At 35.5% G+C, this 23,530-nt stretch overlaps 1 protein-coding gene across 2 annotated transcripts in view; it reads right to left on the bottom strand.

The window, feature by feature from the left end:
- Positions 1-23,530, bottom strand: part of AGMO (alkylglycerol monooxygenase) — a 379,273-nt gene that overhangs the window by 220,737 nt on the left and 135,006 nt on the right. For both annotated transcript variants that reach the window (XM_003130179.6, XM_013979751.2), the window contains exon 5: positions 2,501-2,604. In XM_003130179.6, coding sequence (XP_003130227.3) covers positions 2,501-2,604 — 104 coding nt within the window. The remainder of the gene's footprint in view (positions 1-2,500; positions 2,605-23,530) is intronic.

Consider the following 23,530-nt stretch of genomic DNA (forward strand, 5'->3'; position numbering starts at 1 on the left):
CAGTCTATTTTGTACAGGATAAAAGAAGTTTGTATTTATGCACCTATTTCTTAGGAAGGAAAGATGGACAGTATTCCTTCCTCCAAGGGCCTGTTCTTCCCTCAATTAAGTGGATTCCCAGACCAGGTGTGAGGTGGGAAGCTGTGTTTTCTTCTACATTTAATCATTCAGAGTTCCAGCACAAGCTGTAGAAGATCATAGGGTGAGGGGAAACACACACACACACACACACACACACACACACACACACATATTCACACATATATAGACATTTCCATGCATATTGCTCATGTTATGGATTAGATCATGTTACTCTAAAGTTCATGTGTTGAAATCCTATTCCCTAATACCTCAGACTGTAACCTTATTTTGAAATAGGGTCATGGCAGATGTGATTAGTTAAGATGTGGTCATAATAGGAGCTCCCACTGTGGGGAAATGGGATCGGTGGCATTTTGGGAGCCACTGGGATGCAGGTTTGATCCCCAGCCCAGCACAGTGGATTGGGAATCCAGCATAATTAGGAATTAGGCAGCTTCGACTTACATCACGACTGTGGCCCAAAGCCCAGGAGCTCCATGTGCCACAGGGTGGCCAAAAATGACTTTAAAAAAAATGTGGTTGTATTTGAATAGGGTAGGCTCCTACCTCATCCAACAGGACTATATTTTCAAAAAATGAAAAGAAATTTGAATTCATACAAAGAGACCCCTCATATAAAGAACAGACAACCCTAGAGGAATAAAGATTAGAAAACGTCATAGAAAGGACTAGAACAGCTCCTTCCCTAGAGTTTTCAGTGGGACCATGACCCTACCAACACTTTGATTTCAAATTTCTGGCCTCCAGAACTGTGAGACAATACATTTCTGTCATTCTAAACCACCTAGTTTGTGATACTTTGTTCATGATAGGCCTAGGAAATTAGTACAAATTGTAACATAGGTGTATGCTATGGGGGAAGGGGTGGATTTCTTTTAATATCCATTTTAGGGAATATATTAGTGCCGCCATTGATTTATACGTTTGTATGGTCTATACTCATGTTTGGTTTAGAATGCATTCCAGTATATTTTTCTCTTGATTATAACGCATCTGATTTTAAATATGAGTCTTTGTCACTTACTAGATATGCAATTAATCTCATTAATCTAAGTTCCCTGATAATAGTAATATTGAATTTAGCACAGGGCTTATTTGTGAGGATCAAATGAGATAACAAAAGGGAAAAACATGAGGAAGCACACAGAAGAGCATTTAGTGTAGAGGTTAAGATCTTTGCAGCCAAGTTGAATGAGTTCAAATTCTACTCTTCCCTTCACTAGTTTTGTGGCTGAACTATGGACTCTGTTTCATCATTTTGAAATGAGAGTTATAATAGTACCTGTGCCTTGAAGTTTTCATCAAGATCACACAAATTAATATGTAAAGAGGTCTCAGAAGATTGCCCAGCACGTAAAAATATTCAACAAATAGTATCTAATAGAAGTACATGCACACTATTAAAAAATATACAAAGATTAGATGATAATTTATAGTTAATAAATAGCTATTGGTGAATTCACATACACATCGATAACTCTGACTTTCTAGCTTAACATGCATTTTAGCAACAGTATTTGGGGGAGCTAAGTTCTTCATTGAAGTACTAAAGAGGTACATGAACAGATAAGGTCTGATACCAGGCGGATCAGGTTTGCCCAGCGAATCAGAAGAACCTTAGAACCAGAGACAATTGGTATTCGTCAGTCTTGTCATTTCCTTGTGTTAAAACATTTTACAGTCAAACTTTTTGTTGAGCATTGTACTAACTGCTCTAACAAGTAAATAAAAAGCTAAAGATTTAAGTAGGTTTTACCAAGGCATGCAGAAATGGGAAATGATTTTTTTAACGTTTCTAATGAAGTCTTTGCATAGATATGTGAGGTATGTTGTCTAGACATCATTCCCCTTAATTGAGAGTAAATTAACAGTAGATAGCTACTTTTTTCACCTTGATATACCTCAAGGGAGTTTTGAGGTTTAAAGGTCAAATAAAAGACTATCATTGGAAAACACCACCTGTTTCATGTGTATCTGCCTTGATATAGGATAAAGAAACATTTTAGCGTCTGGCCTTACAGAGGAGAAGAAGCATTTGAGTAGGAACCACCATCTATTAGTTTATTCAGAGGAAAGAGAAACAGTTGAGACTTTTTTTTTTGGTGGCTTTTTAGGGCCACACCTGCTGCATGTGGAAGTTCCCAGGCTAGGGGTTGAATCAGAGCCATATCTGCCGGCCTACACCACAGCCACTGCAAAGCAGGATCCTAGCCACATCTGCAACCTACACCACCTCTCATGGCAACAACAGATCCTCAACCCACTGAGCAGAGCCTGGGATTGAACCCACATCCTTGTGGATACTAGTCCGATTCATTACTGCTGAGCCACGGTAGGAACTCTGAGACTTTTAAGAAATGAATTATATTATTACATTTTATTCAATTTAACAACTTACCCAGGAAGTATATATTTGGAAGACAGATTGTCTCAGTGCTGTGGATAAGTTATAGCCTTCAGAACTGTGGTGTGTTTGGTGTGCAGCCCACAGAATATTAACCTCTGCAAAAAAAAAAAATAATAATAATTTGAAATGAGTCATTAGAATAAGAAAAAAGCAACTTCCAATTTCAGTTACGTACACTGCTCTGTTGAATGAGGAAGAAAAATCTGGAACATCTCTGAAAAATCTAGCCAATACAATTATAAATAACATAAGCTGTCTCGAATAATTTTTGGAAGCAGAGGATGTAAATTATAAATAAAAAATGAAATATAGCCAATAAATGTGTATAACATCTATGATATAATTAATTGTTTCCAGTAAACCGAAGTGACTTCTAAAATTTACACTTTGCTAACATATTACAATATGACAGATCACAAAAGCTAACTGGTAATGTTGAAACAAACTGTAAATGGATAGTGATGATTTTCCAGTATGTGATAATATATTCCTAATTGAAGACGAATCCTCTGATGGAAGAAATTGGTATATAAATTTTGAAATGAAATATCACATAATATTCTTCCCTAATGGCTTTTTTTAAAAAAATCTTAAAATATATCTATTGGATTAAGAGACAAAGCAGAATAATATTTGGCCCTAAGATTTAAAGTTTCAGTTTTATTTACAGAAATACATTAATAACAAATAGTTACACATAGTTCTCATACCTTACCAAAACACTTTCTCACATAATTGCTGTTTGTTATCATAAGAGAAAAGAAAATGTAAATTTTTACTTTTCATTGAGCATTATGCAAACTGGCCTCATACTGCCTTGCAATTTATGTGTATACATATTTGAAGGATAATTGCTTGCTTTTTTTCTATAGCAAATATGCCACTATAATGACTCCCTAAGTATAAGGAAAATGGGAAAACAAGCCAACATTTTTCATTCTGCCATCATTTTCATTACCTACCAGAATCACAGATCAGATGCCATATATTCTATTTAATTAAAAGAAAGTATGTTGTTAGCTAAATTAATTTTTTTTTGTCTTTTTAGGGTCATGCCCGTGGCACATGTAAGTTCCCAGGCTAGGGGTCAAATCGGAGCTACAGCTGCTGGCCTACACCACAGCCACAGCAACGCAGAATCTGAGCTGCATCTGCGACCTACAACACAGCTCAAGCAATGCCAGATCCTTAACCACTGAGTGAGGCCAGGGATCAAACCATATCCTCATGGATACTGGTCAGGTTCTAAACTAACTTATATTTAATTCTTTGCTACAAATACAGGAGATAGAATTAACCATGTGATATGATCACTGTATCCCTGACAGTACAGAATAGAAATATTAAGAAATTTAATTCTTGGATGCGTGGGAATTGAATAGTGACCCTAAGAATGAGGATACTGAGTTTTTGGTCTATGCAGTTGACATATACTCACTGTTAAAATACATCTTATTAGCATAATATTGTTAAGAGTTTTTTTAAATGAAAAGCATGAGTATATGAAGATAAATATATATAGGTATAGTCAGCCTAGGTAAATTTTCATTTCAATAGGAAATGAAAGCTCTGTAGACAACCTATATAGGGAGTTAGCAAACTTGCAAAGCATTGGTAAACAAATGAGGCATAATAAAGATTTAATTCTGTAAAAATAAGATTATGAACAGGATTAGAAATAGACAGCCCTATCAGAAGTCATTTCTATTAAAGTGTATTTACAACTGAGACAAGTATTTTCACACACCATCAGCTTGTATCTAAGTTAGATCCCTATTGGTTGACATTTTAATCATTCCTGGTAATGACCCCGTATTTCTACCCAAGCAATTAGGGAAACCATTCTTACACATATGAGAACTATTTCATCACAATGACCTCTAACGTCCCAAGTATAATCCTTGAAAAAACCTGGAATCTAAATCTCCAACTTATTAACTAGACTATATAGCTATAAATATGAGATATACAAAGAATCTCAAGGTACTTGATATGTTTATATGTGTGGAAGTTTAATAAGATGCAATACACTAGATGAATCTCCTAAATCTTTTAAAATGTCTTATAAGATTGAACATTTAAAATAATCTAAACACTATTTTCCCTCTAGAACATACCAATTTTTTTAAAAAAATTTTTCTGGAGTATAGTCGATTTGCAATGTCATATTAGTTTCAGGTGTATAGCAAAGTGGATCAGTCATGCATATAAATATATCCATTCTTTTGCCCATATAGGTTATAACAAACTACTGAGTAGATTTTCCTTTGCTGTAGAGTAGGTTCTTGTTAATCACCTATTTTATACAGTAGTGTGTATATGTTATTCCCCCCTCCCAGTTCTTCTCTCTCCTCTACCAGTTCACATATGGTAACCATAGAATGACTTTGAAATCTGTGTGTTTCTATTTTATAAATAAATTCTTTTGTATCATTTTTATTAGAGCCCACATATAAGTGATATCATAAGATATTTGTCTTTGTCTGAACTTACTTCACTCAGTAGGATAACCTCTAGGTCCATTCATGTTGCTGCTAATGGCATTATTCCATTCTTTTTATGGCAGAATAATATTATATTGTATATACACTCCACATCTTCTTTATCCATTCCTCTGTCCATGGACATTTAGGTTATTTTCATGTCTTGGTTATAGTAAATAATGCTACAGTGAACATTGGTGTGCATGTATCTTTTCAAATTATGGTTTTCTCCAGATAGATGCCCATGAGTGGGGTTGATGGATCATATGGTAATTCCATATTTTGTCTTAAAGGAACTCCCATATCCTTCTCCACAGTGGTTGCACCAATTTATATTCCTACCAACAGTGTAGGAGGCCTCCCTTTTCTCCATACCCTCTCCAGCAATTACTGTTGGGAGACTTTTTGATAATGGCCATTCTGACTGGTATGAGGTGATACCTCATTACAGTTTTGAGTTTAATTAGGTCCCATTGGTTTATTCATGTTTTTCTTTTCATTATTCTAGGATGTGGTTCAAACAAGATATTGCTGTGATTTATGCTAAAGAGTGTTCTGTCTATGGGTTCCTCATTGAGTTTTACAGTATCTGCCCTTACACTTAGGTCTTTAATCCATTTTAAATTTATTTTTGTGTATGGTGTTATAGAATGTTCTGATCTCATTCTTTTACATGTAGCTGTCCAGTTTTCCCAGCACCACTATTTGAAATAAGTTGTCTTTCCTTCACTGTATGTTCTTGCCTCCTTTGTCATAGATTAGTTGACCATAGGTGCTTGGGTTTATTTATGGACTTCCTATCCTGTTCCAATGATCTGTATTTCTGTTTTTGAGGCACATACTCATTTTTGAACATTTCGGAATCTATCACATATAAAATTCATTACAAATAAAACATTGTCCATTTTGTTGGAACTTTCAGGATTTGTTTAAAAATTTCATCTTACTATTATCTATGTTGAATTCAAAGGGGATGAGTTAATCATATGGGGTTTAATTGGAGCATAATAATATGTGTTGGAACTACCTCCTTATAACATCCACAGAAGCTAAATGGTGGAACAAAGAATCCATGAGGGTGGAGGTTAAAGACCTGTCTCTATAGTTGTTTTAAAAGCATTTACTTCCTATCACAAACTGTGTGTAACACAAGCCTTCATTCAATGAAGTACAGCTGTATAAACAGGGTACAGTAACTGGATCCTACTGCCTTCCCTCTGTCACTTTTCAGAATTCAGGAAAACAAGAAGAAATACAGGACTTTTTTTTCACAGTCTATATTCAGTTTACTTGAAGTAAATTATTTTAAAAGGGGATTATAAAATACTTCTTATAGAAAATTATTCCAATACATTTTTAGTGAATAAAATGTGGAAAAGTTATTAATACATTTACAAATATGATCACCTTCCCTAATACTTGAATTGATGAGTTGTCTGCTCTAAAGAATAAAAACAAATGTTAAAGAGAGAACATTGAAATGATCACAATAAACTTATTTCTATGAAAGATTAATACAAAGTTGTTATGAATTTTTTCTATAGGAAAATTATTGATTATATAAGCATATGGTATACTGTTATGGCTTTTCAATCATGTTAGAAATAATCATGCTACTTCCAAGTGTCAAAATGTAGATTTCTTTGAATATATTTTATTAATATATTGACCAATCATTCAATTTGTTTGGCCAAAATTTAATGTAATATGTGAGTTTGTGTATATGTTATATTCTTGAGTTTGTTACCTTTTAAATTATGATATAACTTACTGACATTAAAATCTACCCCTTTTGGTACTTATTTCCATGAGTTTTTACCAAAAAAATACAACTGTGGAATTACTGTCACAATCAGAATATGGAACAGTTTTAATCATCCCCAAAAGATACTGAACAATTTCAATCACCCCCAAAAGTTCCTTGTTCCACTTTAAGACAGACCAAATCTAATATGCCTTGATTCAGATTATGAGATTCTGGATTTTGAATTGATAATACAATGGGATGATGCTCTTGGGACGCTGGGAGAGGTGAGTGTGTTTTTAGTATGAGAGGAATAAGAATCAGTGGGCTTCAGAGGGCTTCCAGTGGGAGGCAGCCTCTAAAATGGTCCTCAGTGGTTCTTGCTTGCTGGTATTCAGCCCCTTGTATAAACCCTCTCCTTGAGTGTGGGCTGGATTAATGATTCCCTTCTAGTAAATATAATTCTGGCAAAGCTGATGGGATGTCACTTCTGGTATTAGCTAAGGAAAAGAGTGTAGCTTATGTCTTGGGCATTTTCTCTTATATGCTCACAAGCTTCTTCTGAGGACTGTTAGTTACCACGTTGTGAGCTGCCCTTTGGAGAAGTACATGTGGCAGGGAAGTAGGAGAGGCATTAGGTTAACGAGCTTACAAAGAACTAAGCTCCTCAACCCAAACTCCACAAAAAAGTGAATCCCTCCAACAATCACATAAGTGAGTTTGGAAGCAGATCTTTTTCTAGTTGAGTCTTCAGATAAGACTGTAGACAGCAGAGAGCTTAACTGCAACACATGAAAGAACTTAAGCCAGAAGCATTCATTTAAACTGTGCTCTGATTTCTGACCCACAGAAGTTGTGATATAAGCCACGGATATGTTACAAACACTAGACAATTAATACAGTAGTCAATCCCCCTTGATCTTATTCGCAGCCTGTAGCATTCACTGATTTGGTTTATTTTCTATGGTTTTGCCTTTTTGATAATGCCATATAAATAAATTATACAGTATTTACCTTTTGAGTCTCATTTCTTTCATTTAGCATAATGAATGACAGATTCCTCCATTTTGCTGTGTTTATCAGCAGTCTGTTCACTTTTTTGCTGAGTAGTATTCCATTTGCATGGATGTTCGACAGTTTATGTTTTGTTTTGTTTTATTTTGATCCCGTCAGTAACTGAAGAACATTTCTGCTGTTTGGCAATTATAAAGCATCTTTAATCTTTCCATTATAGTTTTCATGTGAACATAAGTTTCATTTCACTTTGGTAAATAACCAGGAGCAAGATTACTGAGCTGGATGGAATGTTTATATTAGGTTCCCAAGAAAATGTCAAAACATTTTTCAAAATGACTGTGACTTTTTGTATTACTACTAGAAGTATATGATTTAAATTTGCTCTACATCTTCTCCAGAACTTGACATTATTAATTTTATTTTTTATTTATCTTGATAGCATTCTAATAGAACATTTTTATCACATTGAAATTTTAATTTGCTTTGCTGTAATAGTGAATAAGAATGATTGCCTCTCCATGTGCTTATTTGAAATTTTATGTGTCTTCTTTGAACTAAGTATTCAAAATTAGTGTCCTTGGTTTAATTGGGTCATTTTCTTATTATTGAATTTTGAGATGTCTTTATACATTCTCTATGCATTTTCTCCTATTCTGAAGCTTGACTTTTATTTTTTAACAGGGTCTTATGAAGAATACTGTGTTTTACTCTTGATGAAATTCAATTTGTATACCTGAGAGTTTTATTAAAATATATTTTTATTGTATATAACAGTGAACAGATTGTTTCAAAGAAATTTTTCAGAATGATGAGAAATATGTAAGCTAACAAAGTTTGTAATTTAGAGGCTAACAGAGTCTGTATGTACTATACACCTAAAATATATCTCAAGAAGTCTCTTGTGTTTTACCTTGCCACCTATGAAACGGAGACAATTCTTTAGGTTGATCTGAGACATAGACACAGATCTATAAGGAAATTTCACAGCTATATGATAGTCATTTAATCTTCAGCAGTGGACAAGCCAGGAAGTCATGTGGCAGCCTGGTGGTGATGATGTTACCTTCACTCATAATTTGGAAAACCTTCAAGTTATGAAGGAAAAAATGTTCAGGCATATTTTCAAAATGCTAGTGATGTCTGGCACCAAGTAAGCCATGTTAGTAACACTTTATGGAACATTAAGCATATTTTGTGGTGACTATGGAACATGTGAACTGCAAAGATTTTGTAAAGTTACTTAGTTCAAATTTGTATTTTATAAGCAATAAAAATGAAGTTGAAAGGGAGAGGGGAAAAAAGTTTCCTTAAAGGACCAAAAGCTTTTTAAAAATTTTCTCTCTCAGTGATTTATTTGACACAGGCACTCCCATCTTGGGTTTTTACTTCTTCTTCAGAAATGGAGGTGACTGGGTCCAAGTATTATCTGGGACATATTTCCAATAAGTAAATATGACATATTTCCAATAAGTAAAGGACATTAAGGAACTCAACACACATTAATAAATGATGGTGCTAAACCTCTTGAATTAGAGCAGCTATTTATTGCCTTTTACAGAAATCTAACTCTATAAAGCACTATAGTTATCAATTTTTGAATGAAAACAATTGTTACTTTCAATTTGAAAATATCAGATAGAACTGAATCCTTTAAAAGTTTGTTTTGTCTCTACCCAAGAGAAAAGCATGATTGATAAATGATTTCAAAAACGTAAATGAACTACACAATCAAAAAATTAGTAACAGACTCAAACTGTCAAACACGGATCTAAACGGAAAATATAATAGATGGTGAATAACCATGAAAATACCCTCATTCATTTTCATATTCTTTACTCATTTAATGAATTAGCAACATCATCAATTTAGGCATCACAACTTCATTCACTTCCTATAGCAGCAAAACAAAGTGATGATAAAACTGATGATATTGCTAATTCATTCAGTGAGTGACTAGAGATTCTTATTCTTTATTAGTATTTTTTCTAATCTGTTCTTTGCCCATTTAATATCAAAACATAAATTACTAAGTCTATCTAAAAATGTCAAATCAATGAGAATAAAATTGATAAGTTGGCTGGACCTCCCCATTTTTATTCAACACATTGTGCATAGGTCCAGATATTCAGCATCATAGAAACCAGTCAACTAAAGGAGTGACCAAATCTTTCACTTTTTATCTGGACATTTGGCAACATGTAAATATTAACTCATCTCTCTAAAGGAGGCAACAAATGATATCTCTAAAATTGTCACAAACATTAAACTGTCTCTCTAATCTTTCTAGCAATCACAACTGTAATACTTTTTTAAAATAGATGTTCAAATGGAAGCTTCTATATACCATACCCATAGCATATGGAAGTTCCCAGGCTATGGGTGGAATCGAAGCTGCAGCTGCAGGCCTATGCCACAGCCACAGATAGCAACGTGGGGTCTGATCTGTATTTTGCAGCTCATGCCACATCTCACAGCAACGCCAGATTCTTAACTTGTTGAGCAAGGCCAGGGATTGAACCCACATCCTCATGGACGCTAGGTGAGTATGTTACTGCTGAGCCACAAAGGGAACTTCTCAAGTGGAAGCTTTTAAAAATTAGCATGAATAATTTTAAAAGGCCAGTTCTTCATTTATATCTTTATATTCTTTCAAAATTTAAACAAAACAAAGTAAAAGAAGATACAGCTTTCTAGTATGAAGTTAAAAAAAGAAGATAAGAATGTAAAGCATCTTTTCAGTCAAAACTTCCATTTCTATATAAGTCAAGAGAAAGAGAAATATAATGTTTATTTTGAGTTATTTGAGCAAAGTGCTAAAATCAGTTGAAGATATAAGAATGTTATTTCTAACTACCATATTCACTAACATTAAAAATTTTAAATGTGATTTTAAAATTTCAGGATTTTGACATGTCCCTATTATGGCAATGGTATTCTATTGATATTCCATGCTCCTGGGTTGGAAAAATTAGCATCGCAAAAATGGCCGTAGTACCCAAAGCCATCTACAGATTCAGTGAAATCCCCATTAAATTACCCATGATATTCTTCACAGAACTAGATCAAACAATCCAAAATTTATATGGAACTATAAAAGACCCAGAATTGCCAAAGCAATCCCGAGAAATGAAAACCAAGCAGGAGTCATAACTCTCACAGATTTAGGCAATATTATAAAGCCACAGTAATCAAGACAGTATGGTGCTGTTACCAAAACAGACATGCAGACCAATGGAACAAAATAGAGAACCCAGAAATAAACCCAGACACCTATGGTTAATTAATCTTCGACAAAGGAGGCAAGAATGTAAAATGGGAAAAAGACAGTCTTTTCAGTAAGTGGTGCTGGAAAAACTGAACAAGTGCAAGTAAATCAATGAAACTGGAACAACCCTCACACAATGCACAAAAATAAACTCAAAATGGCTCAAAGACTTAAATGTAAGACAAGATACCATCAAACTCCTAGAAGGAAACCTAGGCAAAACATTCTCTGACATCTACCTTATGAATATTTTCTCAGACCAGTCTCCCAAAGCAACAGAAATAAAAGCAAAAATAAACCAATGGACCTAAGTAAACTGACAAGCTTTTGCACAGTAAAGGAAACCAAAAAGAAAACAAAAAGACAACTTATAGAATGGGAGAAAATAGTTTCAAAAGATGCAACTGGTAAGGGCTTAATCTCTAAAATATACAAACAACTTATACAACTCACCAGCAAAAAAGCCAACAACCCAATTAAAAAATGGGCAAAAGACCTGAAGAGACATTTCTCCAAAGAAGATATACAGATGGCCAACACGCACATGAAAAAATGCTCAATGTCACTAATTATTAGAGAAATGCGAATCAAAACTACTATGAGGTACTACCTCACACCAGTCAGAATGGCCATCATTAACAACTCAATGAACAATAAATGCTGGAGAGGGTGTGGAGAAAACGGTACCCTCCTACACTGTTGGTGGGAACGTAAATTGGTGCAACCACTGTGGAGAACAGTATGGAGGTACCTTAGAAAACTATACATAGAACTACCATGTGACCCAGCAATCCCACTCCTGGGCATATATCTGGACAAAACTTTCCTTGAAAAAGATCCATGTTCGTTGCAACAGTATTCACAATAGTTAAAATATGGAAACAACCTAAATGTCTATGACAGATGAATGGATTAAGAATATGTGATATATAAACACAATAGAATATGACTCAGCCATAAAAAACAACAAAATAATGCCATGTGCAGCAACATGGATGGAACTAGAGACTCTCATACTAAGCAAAGTTAAGTTAGGAAGATAAAGACAAATACCCGTATGATACCACTTATATCTGGAATCTAATATACAACACAAATGAACATTTTCACAGAAAAGAAAAACATGGACTTAGAGAACAGACTGTGGTTGTGAGAGGGAGGGAGTGGGATGGACTGGGAACTTGGGTTTAATAGATACACTATTGCATCTGGAGTGGATAAGCAATGAGATCCTGCTATATAGCACAGGGAACTATATCTAGTCATTTGTGATGGAACACAATGGAAGATAATGTGAGAAAAAGAATGTATATATGTGGGGGGTGGGGTGGGGGGGTGTGAGAGAGAGAGATTGGGTTACTTTACTGTGTAGTAAAAAATTGACAGAACACTGTAAATCAACTATAATGGAAAAAATAAAAATCATTTTAAAAAGTCCATTTAGGGAAGTCCAAAAGTTAAGATTATATTTAACAAGATCTTATTTAAATTGTTTTTACTCTCTCTCATTCTTTTAGTACCTATGTCTTCCCTCACTTCATTCTATTGAAAAGCTTGCCTCGCTTTGGGGCAGGTATATGTAAGAGGGCTGGGAATATTGCATATCTTATTAGTAGCATCTGACACCCCAGTCACATTTCCATGTTCCTCTGTGAGGTCCCACTGTTTTCTCAACATATTTCTTGCTCTTATATTCCACTCCTTTAATCACCACTCTGCTTTGGAAAGCTCAAGTCTAACTATTTGTTGTCCTCACAATGCAGAGGAATCTAAACTTTTTTTCAGCAAAGACCCACCATTTTGTTAGTTATGTATTATTTTATTTCTATCTTTACTACCTGAACACATAAAGAATAGGAAACTTTTTCTTTTGGCCTTATCAGATCAAGGAGTAAGAACTTTTAGAAAACTTTAGTGGAACTCCTTGACAGAGAGGAGAGAGGCTATAGGACCACGTTCTGTTCCACAGGGAGTGAGATTACCATCTCTGGATCAAAGCCCCTGTAATAGAAAGGGGTATTAGGAATAGGAAGGAAAGTAGAATGATAGAAAGAAAGGAGCCTATACTAGAAAATGGGGTGAGCCCTGAAAATTTTCTCACTTCCAATCTCTCTCCACGCTTTACCATCTTTAACTAATATTCCAGGTTATAGCCCTTGTCCAAAATCAGAAAACACCAAACCAGCCATATATCAAAATGAAATGTCTACTTCTCTCATCCTAGGTCAGGCAGGTGGAAGAGATAGTGAGAAGGGGCTCCTCATCCCACCTCAAAGATAGAGATGTTCTTTGGCTTTCTAGGTGGAAAAAGCAGCTCCCTCCTAAAATATCACTTCACATGGTAATCACGTCCTATAGAACAGTCTTTCAGTTTTATGATGAACTATATGTCTTTACATAGGCAGCTCCAGGAACCTAAGTTCAAAAGGATGCATTTTTTTATGGAAAAAAAAGGTACCTTGTTGCTAAGAGTCAGTTTGCACCCAAGATTTCAAAATATTGCTTACTTGTATGAGGAAATTGTTCATATACATGTTTTGGGAATTGAAAAAGAGGAAGAATAAAAGTGACTCTATGAAGAGAAAAAAAAATCTGGTACCACTTCAACATAATTTATATACACAGGCACATACAGACATGTACTATACATCTGTGTGTATGCATACTTATGTATATTTAAGTAGACAGATGTAAAGTACACGTAGTTTCACATTACATTCCACTCTTAGGTACACAGACATGTAGAATGGTGTTAATGGTTCACTGATAGAGTAGAAGAAATCAGAGTGCATTTTTATTTATTCTATTCTATTCTATTCTATTCTATTCTATTCTATTCTATTCTATTCTATTCTATTCTATTCTATTCCATTCTATTTGCTTTTTAGGGCCGCACCCAAGGCATATGGAGGTTTCCAGGCTGTGGGTCAAATCAGAGCTACAGCTTCCGGCCTACACCACAGCCACAACAATGCCATATCTGAGCCAAGTCTGCAATGCCAGATCCTTAACCTGCTAAGCAAGGCCAGGGATTGAAACAGAAACTTCATGGTTCCTAGTCGGTTTGTTTCCGCTGAGCCACGACAGGAACTCCAGAGTGCATTCTTATATGTGAAAGCAGAGAGAGTTTCACTTTGTAGCCATCATTGAGAACAGTCTAACCTTTATTGTGTGTTCTCAACCCATATATTCTCTGCAACTCTTCCAAGCCATGAGATAAACTGGTTGCCTACTAACTGTAATTTTTGATTTCACAGTCCACTCTATTAGAAGGTTATATGCAAGGCCATCTGAAAGGAATGCTACAGATAAGACAGTTGGATGTCATGCACACTCCTCCTTCTCTAAGCTCCATTATTCTTCATTTATCTCCTTCTGCTCCTAGTCATTTTGTGTGCTGATATATGCCAAGACTAAATTTTCACTTACATTTCTCCTCTTCCTGTTTAAGTTTATACTACCTTGGCCTCAGGCTATGGGCCAAGCAATCTGCTAAAGAATCCTGATTATATCATTGCTGATGCATGAAAAGAGCTCTTCCTCACTCAGGAGAAAAAGTGTTACTGAACTAAAGTATTAAGTGGCTTGACCACTAAACTTTTGAGAAATACAACTGATTCTTGAAGAGATTTTTGTGGCTAAGGGAAATCCCCATACATTTCAACTGTGTGGAAAGCTAGTTGTGTTTATAGGAAAACTATCCCTCTCTGAAAAGTTGGCAGAATGAGACTAAAAATCCTTTGAAATAAAGGTTCTCAGTATTACATTTTAAAATAATTACAAATTTGACAATTTTTACATGTCATGAAGATCACATAGCCATTTAATTAAACCAAATTCTAGTGCAGGTGGGTCCTGGTTATCATCAGCCTCAGTAGCAACATGGCTTAGATTTGGGGAGCTTTTAGTGATTTTATCATGAGACCTACAATATATTCAGATTCTAAAGAATCCACATACATTACATAGACTAAAAGCAAGAAATCTTACAGAGGATTTAATGACATATATTTGGCATTCATAATGACCCAACTAGCACAACTCGGGGGCAGAAGTCGTGGGAGAAGATCTGTCTTTTTGTCAATAGAGCTAGCTAGAATTAGCAAGCCCTCCTACGACAGTCCTTCTGTGCAGCATGCTCGCCTGTGGTGAGACACAATGAACTTCTGCTGTATTATGTTTGTAATAATGATTTCCCTAATTTGTCTCTACAAGTCATGGAATCTAAGAACAAATAACCTCCAAAGTTTGAAAGGACAGCAACTTAAGGAAGTGAACAGGAAAGCAAAAAAACCAGGAATTGTCAGAAAAAGATAGGAGCAGGGGAAAATGGCACTAAAACTACTGGTTAGAAAGTGGCTACAATCTGTTTTATCCTCCCTCTAAAAAGCACCATGATTGGAAGCAGACTACCCCTGTCTACAGCAACAAAAACCTACCAGGATCTCTACCAATAATAAGGGCTTTTATTGATCTTATCAGTAGCCTTTGTGTTTGGAAACTAATTTTTACTGCTTCATAGCAAATGAGTTAAAAGCTTGCAAAATCACTGAATTGTCATAAAAGTAATGGTGTCCAATGAAGATCCTAGAGTGAAGCAGAACTGGATTTCACAATAGGAACAGGTCAGTCTATCCTTTATGAATGGCTTCTTTCCGTCTATCCTTTGTGTGTGCTTCTGGCGTTGTCACTGGTCTTTGAGGAAGCAATCTGCACCTGATAGATTTCATTTTTCATTTTGTACATTTGGGAACTGTTGTTCCTCACTCTATTATTGCTGTTTTGGTTAACACTTCTTAGAACTGTTATATTGGGAGTTCCCATTGTGGTTCATTGGGTTAAGAATTTGACTAGTATATCCATGAGGTCACAGGTTTGATCCCTGACCTTACTTGATGAATTAAGGATCAGGTGTTGCTGCAAGCTGCTGCATAGGTTGCAGATGTGGCTCGGATCTAGTGTTGCTGTGGCTGTGGCATAGGCTGGCAGCTGCAGGTCTGATTTGACCCCTATCCTGGGAACCTCCATACACAGATGAGGCTCTAAAAAGGAAAAAAAAAAATCAAAAAAGAACTGTTATTTTGTTACTTTGATGAGTTACTTTACCCTTTCCTCTAATCTCTGCAAAGTAAATGTATGTCTAAAATCTGAATATATGTGCAGTTTTAAAACAGAAGCTATCAAGGGCTACCATGTCTCACTACTACTAAAGCAAGAAGTCTCATGGAATATTCATTGGCCATTGAGAGATATCCTCTATAATTCTAATAGAGGAAACCACTTATCCTACCCCCTACATCCCCAACACTGTTACATCACCTTCAAATCCAAATACTGTTTATTAAATGAATTCATTGTTTTCTACTCACGATTCCTCTTTCTGCTTCTGATCTTGTAATATGACTATTGTACTTTTGATCATTGCTTTTTTCTCCCTCCAGCCCCCATCAAGAGGCCACAAGTGGCTTCCATCAATTCAAATAATCACCTGACGTTTTCCTTTCCTACGCCATACCTGCAGTGCGAGATTAAGGCCTCATTGCCTCAATGCAATCAGCAAATAGTTACAGCATGATTGTCTATGTGTACTCTACCCTTATGTCACTCACAGTCTAATGCAGGCCAGCAAATGGCCATCACAGGCCAAAGCCCAGCCCACAAACTACTTTGTGCACCAAAAAGCTAAGAGTGTTTTTACAATTTTAAATGATTGTAGTAAAATCAGTAGAGTAACCATTTGTGACACATGAAGAGTACATGAAAAAATATGTATCTTCCACTTTTTATTTCTCATGTACCCTCCATTTCTGGGATTCTTAAAAACCTACAGTACCTTCATGGTCCCCTGTCTTCGTGTGACTAGTCAAAATTTTCTTCATCTTTCAAGAGTCATTTATTCATATGTCATTTTATTTGGGGAATCATATTTAGCCCTCCTAGCCACAAGTATTATACAATCCTTATTACTCCTAGGCCTCTAATATCACAAATACTCTGCTATTTTGCATCCTCCCCTATTTTATGAGCTCCTTAATGAGAGGGATTAATTTGCCCATCTTTATATTTTCTACAACACCTACTATTGTCTTTGTATAGTAGGTCACTAATACATTTTCTCGATTAAGCCTATGCTTATCAAATAAATTTGGTTCATTTGAATAATCTAAAATCAAATAAATAACTACTGATTTTACTTGCTAAATACAGGTATTTTCATTAGTAAAATCAATGCTTTTATATTTTTTTCCTTTTTCTTTACACTGATTCCATCTCACTATTTTCAGTCCTATCTAAACATTTCACTTTATAAAACATGATCCCTTGGCCTTCCATTTCCTTAATTTGTTTTTATCTCAAACATCTTAAAAGAGCAAATTATTTATTTACCTTCCATTCATTCTTAAGCTCAATGTCAATATCACTTAGTTCTCTCCAAAGTCATTATTGGCCTCTTTCTTGCCAAAACTAAAGACCTCTTTTTAGTTGTCAGACTATTTGAACTTTCTGAAACATCTAACCAGTGCTTCTGTCTTGAAAATCTTTCCTTTGGGTTTTAGTAACACCCCTTGCCTTCAGTTTTCCTCCTTCTTCATTCACCTGGGTGCATTTCCCTGACTTCTTTCATGATTCCCAACTGTCTTAAAAAATCCAACTCTTGTTTTTCTGTGCTCCTCGCTCTCACTGGTTCTCATGGTATGCTACTAGCTAAAATGCCTTCAATAATCACTTATCCAAAAGCTGATGGCTCCCAAATACTTCAATCTTCAGGTTTCCATTGACTACTGGGTCTGAATTCCTTTTGGTTATATTATATATACTGTGCCCTAAGTCTATCTCATGATCTTACTTTCTGTCCAATGTCATCTTCTCTTTAACAGCATTAACATCATCTTAACCACCCAGGCATGGCAGGTAACAGCCAGGGAAGGTCTCAAAGCCAGGAAAAAAACACTAGCTCTTAGTACTTTTTCATATCCTTCTGACATTTCTTTTGGTATTTATGCAGTGCTTAGCATATAATCAGGACAAAGTTCAGTATCTCTGAATTAATAATTTTTAAAATGATTTTATATCAGCTTGTTATATTTTCTCTTTTTTTCTTTTTCTTTTTAGGGCCATACCTGCGGTATATGGAAATTCCCAGGCAAGGGGTGATATAGGAGCTACAGCTGCAGGTTTATACTACAGCCACAGCAATGCCAGCTCCAAGCCACATCTACAACCTATACCACACCTTGAGGCAATGTCAGATCCTTAACCCACTGAGTGAGGCCAGGGATCAAACCCACATCCTCAAGGATACTAATCAGGATCTCTTTATTTTTGGCTTTTATGGTGCATCCATGGCATATGCAAGTTCCCAGGCTAGGGGTTGAATCAGAGCTGCAGCTGCCAGCCTAAGCCACAGCCACAGCAACACCAGATCAGAGCCACATCTGCAACCTACACTGTAGCTCCCAGCAACACCCAATCCTTAACTCACTGAGTGGGGCCAGGGTTAGAACCCACATCCTCATGGATACTAGTTGGGTTCGTTACCACTGAGACACAACGTGAACTCCACTAGTCGGGTTCTTAACCTACAGAGCCACAATGGGAATTTTGTGATACTGCCTTCTAATACATTGCAGCCAAAAGGCCTAAAATTTGGTTTTTATATACATGTGTGTGAGTGGGTCAATTTGCTGTACAGTAGAAAATTGACAGAACACTGTAAAGCAACTATAATAAAATCAGAAAAATCATTTTAAAAAACCCAGAAAACAAAAGAAAGAAAGAAAAGAACCCAGAAATACTGTTTATGAAATAGGTGGTAGTGAATATAACTGTTGCGATAGGAGCTCAATTGCCTTAGGTTTTGTTTGGTTTAGAGTTGCCTAGGTTTTAAAGAGAGAGAAAGATCTCAAAAAGGAAGAAACACAGGTTACAGAGTATGATGCTTGGGTTCTAATCCCAATTTCACCACCTAGTTGCAATCTTGGGCAAATAATTTGCCTTGGTTTCTGCTCCTGTAAAATGCTGTAATAATACTGATAAATACTTTCCTTCATGAGGTTACAGTGAGAAATCAATGAAGACATGTCTTGTAAACTGTAAGAAAGTAAATGTTATTTATTTACATTGAAAAAATAAAATAAAATGAAATAAAATTTGGTTTTATTACTAAGAGCAACAACCATATGAGAAACTAAAAAGAGAAATGTGGAATGTCAAAGGTAACATGGAAAAATATTATTGTTTGTGAAAGTCAATAATAAAATATAAGAGATTCTTTCCTCAAAGATTTGCCATTCTAGAGAAATCCATAAGGAACAGTATATGAAGAAAGTAAAAAACTATTTGGCACAAACTCTGAAATAATTGAGATAGTTTTATACTAAAGAAAAATTTCCTCTAGCTCTACAAAGTGTTCTAAATATTATTATATTGTGTATTGCTGGCCCTCTAGTACTAAAGTTAGAACATCAAACTTGAAACCCATCCACCTGGATGTTGTTTCCATATTTCTCAACTATTTGCAATTAAGTCATGACTAGATCTATCTCACCTGCCATTGTTAAGCTTACCATATCATAAAATTAATCTTTATTTGAACATACATATTTTTGATACACTTAAGAGATTGGGAGAATTTGAAAGTGATAGAGCCCTTCAGTATTACCTTCTTTACAGAAGACTCAACTATTAAAAAACACAAAAACAAGTAATAAATATGGCTACATGAAACTCCGTAAAATTTTTTAAATCCCCAAATGGAAAACAAATTGTCTAAACTCAAGTGCTATCCATGTGGTTCTGTTGCTGTGTAACCCCCGCTTGCTGATAAAATCCAAAGGATGTTAAGGCTTCCATCTTCTCCCTCTCTCTCTCTTCTGCCATTCCAAATATGTGTGGTTTTTCTGTGAACTAAACTTAATCCTACCCCATCAGATACAAAAGACCAGATTTTTGTTGTTGAAAAAAATATTCTTCCCTAGGAGGACCATTGCAGTCCAGTGTAATTCTGAAAATGAGTTGTTGGAAATGTTTTACAGTGTGATTAGTATCCAGAGCACTGTTTTAAAGTTATTTTGCAAGCAATGAAGAACAATTAAATTGGTTCCAGGTAAAAGGTCATGAAGCAAAATATCAAATTTTAAGGCATATATTGAACATTTCTCAGTGCAATCAAACATTCAAGAGTCCACAATTACTTGCCTTGTTCTAAAGTTTTGCAGTGCAGTTTGAATTTGAGCAGCTACAAATCTATTAGTAGATTATAGGACAAATTCATGTAGGTCAAAACATTGATTTGAACACATTTCACCTAGTAATTCTCTCTTTTCTTGTGATCAAATTGTCTGAAACCTTGTCAAGTGACCAAAAAAAGAAAAAAAAAGTTCTCCTGGTGTTGCATGCAGAGTTGCAAAACGTGATTTTCTATAATGATGTCACGTTTGATGCTGCAGACCATGTGAAAGAGATTAACTGTGACCAAATTAACATTCTTTTGTAAGGCCAGCTGATATGCACATGTAAAACATGAAACACACTCATACTCTGAGATGCAATTAAATGATTCTCAAACACTATGGCGAAAATAATTTAAGCTTCATATCTACCTAGAAAGTAGAGATTGCTTTTTGTTTCTTTAAACAATCATCATGATGACCTAAGTAATTTCAGTACATTTTCATCCTTGAGAAACTTACTAGGAAATGCTTTAGTGACACTTTTTTTTTTTTTTTTTTTGGATGGATAATGCCTCGTTTGTTCTTTTTAAAGAGTTCTTATGTTCATGTGTTCTCTGCTGTCTTTAGGGAAGATTGATGTTTGGTGTCACTGCTAGGAAGTGCAAACTGTTCAGCCTCACTGCAATCTATGTCCTCATCCTCTTGCTCCCCAGGATACCACATACTTTGGCAGCCAACGTTCAGAAGGGAAGTGCTTTAGTGGTAACAAGCAATGCCAGTGAAACTTTTCCCACAATGCTCAGAACTTTTTGGTTGGAGGCTGAGGAACCAAATGGTAGCACTGAAGGGAATAAATGATGACATTAGCTGAAGGAGTGCTGTTTATCTAACTAATGCTAAAAGAGATTCAAAATTTCCTCTATCATTAAACTTTTCACCAAAATATCATCCTCATGATAGCCTGGAGAATCTGGATCTGTTTAAGGATGATTTGACCCTCTTTTTTTCGGACATAAGAGTTTAGTGATCAATTGTGTTAATAATAGCAATTGTCAGTGTGCTTTTTAGAAGTCATTTCCACAGTATAACCTGTTCCAGCTATGCTTCCACCCCTATGGAGAGTTGAGCAATAGGAGGGAACTCTTTGCAATGCAAGTAAAATGAAAGGAATTTATATAAGATGACATGAAACAGGTGTTTGAGACACACTGAGCTCCTCAGTGGGGGGAAAAATGTGCTCTTGTGGAAGCGATATGTTCAGAAGCTGTGTGATGGTGGCAAAGCCATTTAAATTTAAAGTCTGCAATGTTCTCATCTCAATGAGGGAGTTAAGGTATTAATTTACATGAAGAACAACATGGCTACCTTCACAATATCAAGCAGAAATACAACGTGAGTTTTTCTTTCTTACAGATGAGTTGGATTTTAATTGGTAAATAAATGTTTCTCATTTGATTGCCTCAGACAACAAATGTAGTCAAAACCACCAGACCCAGTGAAAACTACCCACATGGTGATCTGACCTATCACTTTGGTCTTGTTATCTTCATGCTTTAAGCAAATTACCTAATTCTTTGAACCATCCAATGAAATAGACATTCAGTCATTTTCAAGTAAAACAATTAAGCATAAAAACTCAAATAGATCTAAACAGCCATGAGTGGTTTCTCTAGTAGTTTAGATTGGGTTTCGTCTATTTGTTTTAGTTTTTGCCTAGGTCACTGCCAAGACTTTATCAAATATAAGTGAAATTCTACCAGTTCTTTTATGTTGCTTTTGAAATAGGGACAACAAAAAGCAACCATAAAAAGAGGAGAGGGTAGTAAAGACTTAAAAATGATTCTTGGAAGCAATTCTAAGGAGAGGTGAAAGTAGCTCAATGAAAAAGTCTACAAACAATAAGTGCTAGAGAGGGTGTGGAGAAAAAGGAACCCTAGTACACTGTTGATGGGATTGTAAATTGGTACAACCACTGTGGAAAACAATATGGAGATTCCTCAGAAAACTGAAAATAGAACTACCATTTGATCCAGCAATCCCACTCCTGGACATCTATCCAGAGAAAACCACAACTCACAAAGACACATGTACTCCAATGTTCATTGCAGCACTCTATAAAACAGCCAAGACATGGAAACAACCTAAATGTCCATCGACAGAGGAGTGATCAAAAAGATGTGGTACATATACACAATGGAATATTACTCAGCCATCAAAAGAACGAAATACCAGCATTTTTAGCAACATGGATGGACCTAGAAACTATCATGCTAAGTGAAGTCAGCCATACAATGAGACACCAGCATCAAATGCTTTCACTGACATGTGGAATCTGAAAAAAGGACAGATTAAACTTCTTTGCAGAATAGATGCTGACTCACAGACATTGAAAAACTTACGGTCTCTGGCAAAGGCAGTTTTAGGGGTGGTGGGATGTAATGGGGCTGTGGGATGGAAATCCTGTGAAATAGGATTTTTATGATCATTATGCAACTACAGATGTGATAAATTCATTTGAGTAATAAAAAAAAGGTAGCTCGATGGAGAACAGAAAGATAACATACACTGAAGAGTGAAAATGTGTCAAGTTCTAGGCAGATACTTGAGATTATTCTTGCTAATCTTAACGAGTTAGCTCTTATTTTCGTGTTATTTTAAAGAAAAGGAAATTGAGGAAACAACTTTTCGAGGTCACAGCTACAAAGAATCTCAATCTAGACCTATGTGGCCCCAGAGTCCGCTTTTTCATGTGCTCTAACGTGGATGCCTGCCCACAATTCTGCATGGGATAGAAGGTACAGTGAGTGCCTACTTTCAAAATTTTGTTCTTTAGATGAAACGATAAGATAAGAGACTTTCATATGAAAAAGTAAATATTAGAAAATAGTAAAGCAATGGTGCTAGAATAGTTGTGTAAACATTGGAGATCAGGGAAAGATAGCATAGCTGTGACCTGATTGGCAAGGTTATATCCTCAGAAAAGGTTAGAGTGGACGTTCTGCCTCAGTGTTAAAATGCTAATTTCTAGAAGGCTGGAGTTAAGCACATTAAGAATGTAGCTTTATACACACACACACACACACACACACACACACACACACACACAATTCATTACATATATGTAATGCAAAATAATTGTCAGAGTATCCTTTCCTTTAACACAAATTAAAAACACTGATGTTGAGATTAACTCAACTGATTTATATTTTCTACTTTTACAAAGTACTACTTGGTTTAACAATCATTTCATGTGTATTTTTAGGAGTAATGTTCAAAGTGAAGATACAAAATATAAACAATTTAATAATGTTCCATTTAGCAAAAGGAAAAATGGAATTC

This window comes from Sus scrofa, chromosome 9 (genome assembly GCF_000003025.6).
Source record: "Sus scrofa isolate TJ Tabasco breed Duroc chromosome 9, Sscrofa11.1, whole genome shotgun sequence".
Lineage (NCBI taxonomy): Eukaryota > Metazoa > Chordata > Mammalia > Artiodactyla > Suidae > Sus > Sus scrofa.